The 13,177-nt window shown below is 33.8% G+C and overlaps 1 protein-coding gene across 1 annotated transcript in view; it reads left to right on the forward strand.

Annotated features, from left to right (window-relative positions):
* Positions 1 to 10,896, forward strand: part of Mtmr6 (Myotubularin related protein 6) — a 116,849-nt gene extending 105,953 nt beyond the window's left edge. Inside the window, exons 15-16 of the mRNA XM_075378773.1 lie at positions 4,248 to 4,526; positions 8,928 to 10,896. Of these exons, the coding sequence (XP_075234888.1) occupies positions 4,248 to 4,397 (150 nt within the window). The 3' untranslated portion in view covers positions 4,398 to 4,526; positions 8,928 to 10,896. The remainder of the gene's footprint in view (positions 1 to 4,247; positions 4,527 to 8,927) is intronic.
* Positions 10,897 to 13,177: the final 2,281 nt, after the last annotated feature.

Consider the following 13,177-nt stretch of genomic DNA (forward strand, 5'->3'; position numbering starts at 1 on the left):
ATGACTTATCATTAGTTTCATATGAACCACTTTGAATATGAAATAAGTTTCAACCAAAATTTCTGTCAGATGATCAAAAAGAAGTTTTGTTTTATGCTGGCTTATGTGCATTAAAACAAAATTAAACTAAATTAATTAAAATTTTAATTAAATTAAACTCATGGGTTTGTTTATATGTAAAACCTGGTTTAACTAAGGTCAGTCCATGTACTTTAAAAAAACATGGCAACCACAGTTTGTCTAAGAGTGGTTGAATTCCTTTTTTAAACTATAAAGGAGTCTGCAAACAAATATACTTCATCAATACAGATGACCCAACAAGGAGCACCTTTTTTTTTTGGGACGGAGGTGGAAATGCATTTACACATGAAGTGTCGGACTCCTGCTGGTGGTCTAATCCAACCGCCATCAACAGACTGCCGACTAAAACCACCCCCATTGGAGTAACCCTACGCATCCCGGAATCACCCCGAGGCATTACTTCGAGATGTGTAGGCTCCCTTACGAACTACGACTTACGAACACGTAGATCGGTAGATATATCGCGACTTCAGTAGCAGTCTGCGATCCAACATATTTCTATTACCGTTAATTATGAATAAAACCTAGCCTCCTCCTCGGTTTTCTTTTTCACTACTGCCCTGATAAACGTGGCCATGGCAGCCCAGGACGTCTCACTTCTTAACATTATCTCTCCGATACTGTCTGGGGAGATGGGACCCACATCTTGGACTACCTGCATTCTCAGGAGCTCCCACCTGGGGCACACAAAAAATGTGTGCTCGGCAGAATCGACTGCTGCCTTGCAATACACTCACTCACGGGTGTCTCTCCTCCCCCTCTCAAACAGATAAGAGTTAAAACACCCATGTCCACTAAAGAACTGGGTGATATAGAAGTCCAACTCCTCCAACCCTCTATCCACCCAGTTTTGTACGCTAGGCAGCAGTCTTCTTGTCCATCGCCCTTTTAGGGAATCCTCCCATCTACTCTGCCAGCAAACCAACAGATCTCACTGAGTTTCGTTACTGTTCTTGCTCCCCTTCCACTCCTTTCTCTCCTTGGCTATCAGGTCGAGAGGAGGAAGCCCGGCAAGGACCATGGTTGCCTCAACCGAAACGGTACGGTAGACTGAGACCACATGTATCGCTATTCTTCTGGGTATCCGCACCAGGATATCCCGACCTCTGGCAATGCACAGCCCCGCCTCCCACACAACAACGCCATACAGCATTATTGAATCTACCACCGATGCCAGCAGACGTCTCTTCGACTGACGTGGCTCTCCGATGTTTTCCATAATGCGGCACAATGCCGAAGCTGTTCTTTCAGCCTTGCCGGTGATTTCCCTGATGTGTACCTGGTACATCAGTCTCTTGTCTAGCCAGACGCTCAGATACTTTACCGCCAGAGCCGGCACCATGACAGTGGTACATCAGTCTCTTGTCTAGCCAGACGCCCATATACTTTACCGCCGCAGCCGGCACCACGACAGTGCCCCTGACCGAAAATGTCACATCAGCAAGTCTCCTCCTCCCGGCAAAGACAATGGTTTGCATCTTATTGACAGCCACCTGCAATCCGTTGGCGTCGAACTAGTCCATGATTCTGTCGATTGCGTCGGCGGCTTTGGCCATCAGTTCCACCTCCGTCCGAGCAACCACCAGTAGGCCTAGGTCATCGGCGTACGCTATGGTTTGTGACCCCTGAGGCAGCTCCAGCCGAGGTTCTGCCTGAGGCAGAACCGGGTCGTAGGCCAAGTCCATAAAGAAGGCCCAAGAACAGAACCTTGCGGCACGCCCGCGGTCATCACTCTTGTTACCACGTTAACGTTCGAATCATAGACTGTCTCCCTCTCACTGAGTTAGTCGTGAAGAATTCTCCTCAAATAGTCTCTGACTCTCCTCCTCTCCAAGGCTTCTGTTATAAGGCCCCACGGCAACGTGTTGAATAAATAGTTTCTGATATCGAATAACATGAGACCCGCGATCTTCCTAGTTCTACGGGTGCCGCTCAATGCCTCCTTGATGATACCAACTACCTTGGAGACCGCATCAATAGTTGACTTGCCCTGACGGAAGCCGTACTGACTATCCGCAAGGCCATCTCCTCTTCAAACCTTGAGAGTAGTAATCGTTCAAAAAGTTTTCCTCCTGCGTTAAGCAGACAAATCGGACGGTACACCATAGGCTCCTCGACTGACCTACCTGGCTTCTTAATTAAAACCAGCCTCGCTCTCTTCCATTCCACTGGGAATCGCTCGGAGAACAAAAGGCCGGTCATAAGGTCCGCGACCAGCTTTGGAGCTACGCCCACAAGTATCTTTATCACCTCAGCTGGTACCTCATCAGGCCCCGGGCTCTTACTGCTACTGAGCCTGCCCGCTGCAGAGACTACCTCATCCACAGTGAAACGCCTGATGTCATCCGCGACTAACTCTGCTCTGGTCACAGTCTCAACAAGGAGCACCTGCGTCAAAATTATATGGCGTTTGTGAGATACAGTTTGTTACAAAAGACCAGCAGCATTACTCGAGAGTGCTGAGTGGTATTTTCACTATGATGATTTCTTGCCAAATATGGCAATCCACAGTTGAACAATTATAATAGTTTACTTAAATGCCAAATGCTTGTTATAAAGGAAAAAATTCAAAATGTTGAAGGAATTAAACAGAACATGACATAGGAGTTTACACAGCTTTTGAAGATATCGAAAATTATTTGAGCAACTGAAACAGTATTGGCTGGGTATAATTAGGCCTATTAATACAATACAGTAGGGCTATTGATAGCCCGAGCTAAGTAAAGTATTGGGCTTTATTCAGAAGCCATAGATTTACTTCAAAGGTTTTTTTTTTATTAGTAGTCCTGGCTTTACTCGGACCATTGGTTTGTGAAGTCGCTGAACAAAAAAACTATTTTGAGTTAATTAGCAGGAAGTTCCCATACCAAATATCAAGGATGCTACTGACTCTTCAATCCTGGCATCCTCACATGCAGGATCAGAATTACATTCATAGAACCAATAATGGTGTAAAAGGAATTAGGGATAAGGAAAAATGGTGGATACAGAACAAATCGTTTTGATAATAATCACTGAAGGCTTACTTGAAATCTTTTTTATTATATTATCTGGAACCTTTTGATGACACCTAAAAAAAATGTTTAGAAATTCTAAAGTGATGGAAAGTTTTCTTTTCCCTGTTTAGCCTCCGGTAATTACCATTCAGATAATACTTCAGGGGATGATATGTATGAGTGTAAATGAAGTGTAGTCTTGTACAGTCTCAGTTCGACCATTCCTGAGATGTGTGGTTAATTGAAACCCAACCACCAAAGAATACCAGTATCCACGATCTAGTATTCAAATCTGTGTAAAAATAACTGACTTTACTAGGATTTGAACGCTGGAACTCTCGACTTCCAAATCAGCTGATTTGGGAAGACCTGTTCACCACTAGACCAACCCGGTGGGTTAAAGTCATGAAAATTTGAATAAATTTATCTCCACCTAAATAGGTGCTTGGGAAAGCCTGAACTTTTCTTATGAAAGCTCAAAAACAAATTTTTCTTTAGTATCAGTTTATTTTCAAACAAGATATTAAAAATCATGTTAGTGGATGTATTTTTATTTACAACAATTAAATAATATTGAACTGTATTGAGAAAAAATTAATGTAAATGAAAAATGGGTTACTGTAACCTTAGTTTTAATAGTTTAATTTTTCTGGGCCTATTTGGCAGGACTTCTAGAGCCAAACATCCTTCATGCCTTTCTTTTTCTGTTTTGCCTCCAGAACCACTGTAAGGTATTAACTTCAGAGGATGAATGAGGATTATATGTATGAATGTAAAAGAAGTATAGTCTTGTACAGTCTCAGGTCGACCGTTCCTCAGATGTGTGGTTAATTGAAACCCAACCACCAAAGAACACTGGTATTCATGATCTAGTACTCAAGTCCCTGTTAAAGTAACTGCCTTTACTAGGATTTAAACCTTAAAACTCTTGACCTCGAAATCAGCTGATTTGCAACGATGAGTTAACCACTAGACCATCCCAACCCCATAAGAGAAGACACCCACCTTGTGACATTACTGTTCGCCACACCACCCCTTTCCCACTACATTATCTTATATTTTATTGAGAAATTGTTGGTTATCATTCATATGAAGTATATGTATATGCATAAAATTAATTAAATTGCACTGCTGTAATTTAAATAAATTTTATCCTTTTTCTGTTTGCAGTACCATTGTTGGAAATGTGGTAATGTATTTTGTACAAGATGTATTGGTAAACATGTACCATTACCAGGACATCTGAGTGAACGGGCAGTACCTGTTTGCCGTCCTTGTTATAGAGTTATAACTCGCTCAGATTCCGTTGAATCACCTTAGCTAATGCGACGCTGGCGTCCAGTCGTACCTCGTTTGGCTACACAACCTGAACAGTCATACCAGTACAGTAGAAATCGACGACGTTTTAGTTTCGTTAGATCTTTCCGCTTTAGAAATATACTTAAATAAGTAAATAATTTTTATATATTTATTTTATTTATTATTGTATTAAGTTATTGATATTATTGGCATGTATTGATAAAACAAATTTTAGTGAATTTTTTTTGTGTTCTCTGTGCACATGTTCATGTGTGTTGGTGTGTGTGTGTGTGTGTGTGCGCACCCGCGTGCGCGTGATTATTTATGTAGTAAGGGTAGTTTTTTTTTGTTAAGAATATGATAAGTTTATTTTAAATTTCAGATTTTTATCTTGTGCTAAGCAATTAGCCCAGTGTACAGACTAAACGTCATATTGTGTGTTAAATTTGTTAATTCTACCGATCAAATTTTAGGAAAAAAAAATTAAAACATTGCCCTTTAAGAAGTATGTTAATATACCTTCTAACACATTTAATACAATTACAGTACAGTAAGCTTATAAAATATGAACTTCTTGATTGTTAAATTTGTCTTGTGGTAGCTGCAATACGTATGTATCCCTCAGGATTGTGGAATTTCTTATTATCATAAAGCTGTACTTTGTTCATTTCTTTTTGAAAATATTTAATTCTTTAAATACTAGATATATGCTGAAAAATATGTTGTAAAACTACTTAGTACATTTAACAGGTTGACTGCAACACCCAAATCTGCAATGCTATAATTTTTTTTTTATTTTCTGTATATATGTTTTCTATACAAAATTTCATTCTATCATAAATTTTATAAAAAAGTGTAATTATAATAAAAGAAGTGTGACATAAAATTGATAACCTCAAAAAATGATAAATACAATTAATTAGACATAATTGATGTCTTATAATTTACAATACACTGTTTTGTTTACAAGGATGAAGTAAGGAAAAAAACTATTTCACTTCACATCTGAAATTATTTAGATTTATATGGTTTACAACACACGTGGGAAAAATTTACATCCAGTATTTCTATATACTCATCTTTTTTTTTAACCTTGTAATAACAAATTCAAAAGGAATCTTATAAATACAATATTTCAATAAAATACAATATTTTTTTGCTAATGAACATAGCAGTTTTTAAAAATATTTAAAGGAGATCTGTGTACATCTCTTTAAAACAATATATTTACAAGTTCTTTTTATCTGATTATTTCAATGTAATAGTGTTGTAGAAAAAACACAGCCCATACACATATGCATAGTACATTCCTGATACGGGGTCTTAAATTGAGTTACATTTCTTTGCCACAAGTTAAAACTTTTTTTTTTATAATATCATTTACATCTAGATCTCTTTACTGATTTATCAGTACATTTTCTTCATGAATGTGGTCCAGAGAGTGTGGTCCAAATAATGATAATACTATTTATTCTTTAAATTTTATTATTGTCTTTTTTATGACACTGTAATGAAGACATTGTCAGTACAACCAGTACTGTAAATGCTCTTACAGTACTGGTTGTGATTAAAAGATCAAAAACTATTTTCTAGTGATCTTCTAAGTGGGCTACTGCATGACCCCATTTGATCTGATAGGTCTGTAACATTTCTCTTTATTAAAATATATCACTGCTGCAAACTTTGTAATTTGTTTTTGTCAAATTTGATTTGTGACCATTTTATCGGTTACGTGAGGAAATTTCTTGAACTGTATGATCACGAGGATATCTATTTTACCTTACTACTTGAGAATTATAACATTGTTTTCATTTTTCTCTGCAACACAGTCACTCAATATCAATTTCCATTCTGTGACATCTGGTGGATTAGATTTTTTATTTATTCTTCTCGTGCCAGCTAAATGTGTTCTACGATTTAATAGATGTTTAGCAAATTGAACACTTCAGTATCAATTGTTGGTATGTAGAATTTGATCATAACCAAGATAAGATTCCGCTAGTATTAGAATTACTTTTTCAAAACTGTCTTTGACATTTTTTTTTACTTCAATATACTATATATTGAAGTAAAATGAAGTAAATCCTTAACACAAAATTTAAAAACTTTTATGCTATAAAAATAGCATTTGCTTTTTAAATATTATCTGTAGAAAATTCAACTTAAAAATAGTACCACGCTTTCATTTATAAACACACTGATTTCTAGAACTATATCATTCTATAATTTGCCAAAATAGCATCAATAACCTCTTGTACATTATAAAGCCTGTCGTCAGCTCGAGCTGTTTTGCATAGTGGAGCATCCAAGTAGTATTTCACACCTATTCTTTCTCATTTACTTTCATGTAGGTGATTAATATAATTCACCATTGCTCCAATAATTTGATGATGAAGAAAAGTAATTTGAATCATCCATGTACATGAATTAACTGCTTATAATTATAACTGCTTAATCATTATAACTGCTTAAAATTTTCATTTCATGAATATTTTTGTTAAATTATATTTATTAATGTGAGCATTATGTGTAATATTTATTTCACATTCTTTTCCTGCAAAACATATCTATAAAGCTTTCAAAAAACATATTGAAGAGTAATGTAGTTAAATTACTATGCATCATAAAAATATACTTTCTTAAAAAATATAAAAAAATTGAAAAAATTACAGTTTGTTTAATAGAATAAAACTTAGTCAATAATCAGAAATATACCTTTAAAAACTCTATTTCGTCTTAAAAAAAAGATCTGCAATCTCTACTTGCTTTAATGTTGATTTTTGTTTATGAGCACAAGACCATATAATTGTTTTAATCAAAGAATCTGTATAGAATCACATACTTTTTATCCCTCCAACCATCCATAATGATGTACAATCATTAATTAGGTTTTTCATGTGACAACCCTGACAATCCTAGAAATAAGTCATTATATCATATTCTTGCCTACCAGTAAATGTGTTTTCTTCACTATTTTCAGATTAATTTTAATTTTAAAATTAGTTTAATACAGAGCTAAGTTTACATATGTTTTGTGGCTAAACAAATTACAAAAAAGTTATTTTAAAACCCCCAAAAAACAAAGATTGATAAAAATACATTTCCTGTTGAAGCAAAACTTTATTAAATTTTATTTTAAATATTGCCAGGCTCCATGTTGGAGTGGTAAATTCTCAGCCTTTCATCTGGAGGTTCTGGGTTCAAAGTTCAGTCAGGCATAATATTTTTCATACGCTACAAAATCCCATTTCCACCTCTCATGTACAATTTCAAGCTTATGTGGTGAGTTAGTCAAGCAAAAAAAAAAAATTAATATACAAGAATAATATTATTTTAGATTTTTTAAGAACCATATTCATTTTTTTTAAATTGCCTAAACAGTTCGAGTAGTTGGACCTCATGAAAATCGGCATCCCACTGTTGGAATCATCATGATTTGCTCTATAACAGTATGATGTTTTTTTCGTGAAACATGAAATGCACTAGAAACAGCAGTTTGAAATCACTATTGGACTGAGACATCAAAATGGGCCTCATAGCCAGCTGCAAATATTACTTAAGATCCAGAATCAAATCTCAAAGCAGTCAACCTGTTAAATGTGTTTTCACATTGTTCCTGAAAGTCAATCAAAAAGTTTGAGTTTCACTATTTTATAATTTTGTGAATAAAGACCATTAATTAAACTATTTCAATTATAAAAATTAAAAACTTAATTTTTGGATATTACTTTTTTTTTAAATAATTTCAATTTTATGAAATGAAGTTTTGTCAATAGGAATTCTAATCTGCCATTGACTCGTTGGACAGATGTCCATGTTTGAAATAAAGATTTCTCGTAGATGTCTGGTTTTGAAAGAAACAGGAACATAAATTGTTAAAAATCATACCTTTCTGTCTTTTTCTGAAGAAAACAATAATAACCCAGAAAATAGTGCGAAAAATACTATAGCCTTTGATATTCAGTTACTTTTTAAAGATCAAAATTGTTAATTTATTTTTATTACAGTAATAATATAAATATTTAAATGAATGAAAATTAAATTTAATTCATAAAAAAATAAATCAAAAATTGACGTCTATTTTTATTATTTAGAAAAAAGAAATTGAAATTTTTTAATAACGAACGGGTATTTTATGTTTTTTTTCTTAGACAACTGTATATTTCTTACAAGTTAACAAATCTCGAGATGTATAAAAATTAGGTATCCTTAAAATAAGAAAGTCATAAATCACATTGATTTTTTACCAGGTAAATGTTATTCTGTACTATTTAATATAATCATGCTTATATTGGGTGAGCATTTAAAAATTAATTTAAGAAAAATTTAACATTTAATTTCATATGAAACATGAATTAAATTAAAAAAAAACAAAACTATTAATAAATATTAATTGTACAAATAAATGAGAATGACAGACAAAGGATCTAATCCTGAGAAATTTATTTAACATATCAATACATGCTATTAATTAATTATTAGTTTGTATAGTACTATTATGTGGGCATCATACTGGATTTTTTTTTAAGTAAAAGATTTGCTATTTTGCAGGTGTTAATATATGTATCTACAGCACTGAAATCTGTGTGGCATTCTCTACTTTAGAAAATCTTGCAATAAGAAGAATCTTGCAATGTGTGTGAATATAAAAAAATATATATACGAGGTGCGACAATAAAGTAATGAGACTGATGTGAAAAAAATTTTGCTTACCGTTTTAGTCATGTTTAGTGTTGTCTCCTTCAAAGTAGTTCCCCTCTGATTGCACACACTTATTCCAGCGCTTCTGCCATTGATGGTAACTTTCTGGAACTCATCTTCTGTAATATCCTCTAAGACCCTCGTCACAGCTTTTTGGACATCTTGTGTTGTTTGAAAATGGTGTCCCTTGACCGCCATTTTGACTTTTGGAAATAGAAAAAAGTCGCACGGAGCGATATTTGGTGAATAAGGTGGCTGTGGTAGTACTGAAATTTGTTTTGAGGTTAAAAATTGCTGTACTGTCATAGCAGTATGGGATGGCGCATTATCGTGATGCAGAATCCAATTATCAGCAATGTTGGCACGGACACGAAGAACTCGTTTACGAAGTCTTTATAAAATTTCTTTGTAGAAATATCGGTTAACTGTTTGTCCAGGAGGCACCCACTCTTTATGAACAATTCCCTTGGAATCGAAGAAGCACACAAGCATGCGTGTTACTTTTGACTTTGACACGCAAGCTTTTTTTGGTCTGGGTAATCCCTTTGAGCACCATCGCGAACTTTGGCGTTTTGTCTCTGGATCGTATTGAAAAAACCAACCTTCATCACCAGTGATAACACGGCTCAACAAATCTGGATTGATTTCCGTTTGCTCTAACAGATCGGCTGCCACATTTTTCCATGTTTCTCGCTGTTGTGTGAGATTTTTGTGGACCATTTTTGCACAAATCTTTCTCATACCAAGATCTTCAGTTAATACTAGACGAACCGTTTCTCGATCGATGTTGAGTTCTTTTGCAATCATTTTCACAGATAATCTTCGATCAAATCGTACGATTTCACGCACCCTGGTCAAGTTGACATCTGTCTGTGAGGTTGATGGTCGTCCACTGCGGTCTTCATCTTCAACATTCGTTCTGCCTTCACTAAACATTTTATGCCACCAAAAAACTTGAGCTCTTGACATAACCTCCTCTCCAAAAGCCTTCTGAAGCTTACCATAAGTTGTCGTCACGTTTTCATCCGATTTAACGCAAAAAGAAATGGCATACCGTTGCGCAATATTTTGTGGTTTCATTTCTGTGACGAGAGACAAACACGTGTTCACTTATTACAGCACAACTCATGACTGAGCAGTTGCATCAATGTGCCGCTTGGACTAGAAGTAGCTTATAGAGCAAGGTCAAAAGTGGTGTGCCTACGCAAGCTGCAGGGTTGCCACATCTTGCAGAGAAAGATCAGTCTCATTACTTTATTGTCGCACCTCGTATATATAAACTCATACATTCCCATATCTGTTATAGTTTGTAAGTTTATGCTTTGTGCAAAAACTTTGGTTTACTTTATGATGAAAACATTTATTGCATTTCAGGTTTTAAGTGTCTTCATAGAAACTAGAAATTGTTCATTGCACAATACAGCATATAGGCTTTGTAAATAAAAATCCAACAACTTGTTTAATTTTGCCATTAAAAACTAAAATTAATATTTGCTAAATCATACAGATCTGACACAGAAGCTAGTAAAAACATCATGTGAATCCATGTGATCAATTATGAATGTGTTAATGCAAAATTTAATCATTTAGTAAAGCAGGTCAATTTAAATGGATACTCTATAACAATTAAGCAATTATCTAGCAGATTGTGCTCTGATACGCACATTCTATAATTCTTGATTTTTTTAATAAAAACATCAATAATTTAGTTTATTAATATTTAAAAATTAAAATAAATTCATGAAATATCTAATAGAATGGCAATGCTATATGAATTTTATATATTATTATAGCATTTCAAGCTAATTCTGAATTATTTCAAAATTTTTGCAAGACAATATATACTGTCAGTATATTTCTAATTATAAAAAAGATTGCTAATCAATTTTTATATATTCCAATAAAAAAAATTTATTAATTGATGGCCATATAATAATATTTCACCTATAATATTTTTATTTGTACATGAAAAACATTTTTATTAATACAGAAAATATAATTTAAATTTTATTTTATAGATTTGTTAATTTTTTAATATGTATTATTATTATATTATTTAACTGTAAGTAAAAAGAAGGCAATACATGTTATTTTGTTGTTATGCAAACATTGTTGTAATTGTATAATAATACTTATTAGTTAGAAATATATTACTGCTAAACCTGTATTAATTCATTATAGTTAATTTATAATGTATACAAAAATACAAATTATCATGTGTGTGCTACATAAGTTTATATATATTAATATGATAGAATTAGAAAGAAATAATAGTTATTGTAGTAAAACCTTAGTATGATTAAAATGAAAAATTTTTTTAAAGTAAGGAAGAGTGTCAGTAATAAGAAACAAAAAACTTAGATAATGTTACTTAAATGAGTTATTTGTGAAGAAAATTCTTGTATTTTATCACTTTCCAGACATAATAACCCTTACTGCATAACTTTTTTATTTGTGATGAAAAAAGTTATATTACATGCAGTGCATCCTAAATAATAGAAAAATTGTTTAAAAAATGTTTCCTCACGTTGCTTTACTTCCATGTCCCAAAAATTGGTTTGGTTCTAAGTGGGACATGTATCACAAAAGAGGAGACAGTATGATGTTTGATGATCCAGTCTCACATCTCTTGGTGGTGCTATAGCAGCTGGATCTTTTTGTTTAGTTGTAGCTGTGCTTCAACTTCATTTCGTGTCTGACCTTTTGATGGAGTGATGGGTTCCCTGTACTTGCATAAGGCTACTCCTATTTCTGTGAGAAACTGAGCAAGCCTTAATTTAGTTTTTTCACCTCCTTCCGAACAACCCCTTTTATACAGCAACCAGGAATTTACAATTACCAAGCCTAGTAAGTGGTAAAACAACCTAAAATACCATTTTTTGCTTCTTAAACTATTCCTATACCTATCAACCATGCTGTTTGATAAGTCAACTCTTCCCATATGTTTATTGTATATAGTAACTATTTGGGAACATTCGACATTAATTGTTTTGCGTTCTTTTCTATCATACCTTTTTACTGATGTTTTAGGTTCTTCTACAAATTTTGAGGCCAAGATAACAGTTCTGTTATCTTTTCAGTCTACTGCTGATATCTCTACTACTTCAATTGAAGTAGCGCACTTTTCAGAGTACCCACAAGGCATTTTGCTCATATACTTTTCATTATGAAGTTTAATGGCAAGAAATCAATTTCTGCAAAAGGTACTCGGACCATGAATCTGCCTCTTTTCCAGTTCCACAAGAAGAGGAAGAGTTATGTAGTAATTATCAAAATATAGCTTATAGTGATAGTTCTCGAAATCATTCGAGAATCTTACAATTATATTTGCACTTGGTCCTAAATCTCATTCTACTTTGTTTGCAAAGCCCCTTATTCCAACAAGAATGAAAATTTTGTATCCCCATCTATGTGGCTTTGCAGGCGTAAACTGTTTTAGAAAATGATTCGCCTTTGTAAGACACATTTGTCTATTGATAACAAGTGACTCTTAAAGAGGTACCAATGCAAACATCTCATTAATAGAATCCAGAAATGGCCTTAATTTATGAAGTCTATCATGTCTAAAATCATTAAATGGTACACAAGTGTCATTATCATTGAAGTGCAAGTATTTTGTGATACTTTCAAACAGATTTATAAGCATAGTTTCAATTATTATTCTATTTCCAAGAACATCATTCCAGTAACTTGTGCAGTTAGGACCATGAATTAATGACATAATAACACAAATACCTAGAAGTTTTGTAAGTTCGATTTTTATAAAAACGATTATTAACATTAATTTTATACTGTACTTATGTGTAACATTACAAATATGCTATAATAATTCTTCCGTAACAAACAAATTAAAAAATTGCTAGGGTGTTTGTAAATTAGATATTTCTGTTGGTAAAGTGGTTATGCCAGAGAATTCAATATCCTCTTTTTGTTTTTCCTCCGAATAACATTTCTAAGCTTTTCAATATCTGGTGGTTTGATAGAGGCTGTTACATCATGTTTGTTGGTAGGCTGCTCTGAAGCGTGTAATTTGTGTTTTGTACCTTTTCTGTTTTCTTCATTTGGCTCATTCAAAATAGGTGGTTCTGTAGAAGTTAGCT

The sequence above is a fragment of the Lycorma delicatula genome, chromosome 11, assembly GCF_047948215.1.
Source record: "Lycorma delicatula isolate Av1 chromosome 11, ASM4794821v1, whole genome shotgun sequence".
Lineage (NCBI taxonomy): Eukaryota > Metazoa > Arthropoda > Insecta > Hemiptera > Fulgoridae > Lycorma > Lycorma delicatula.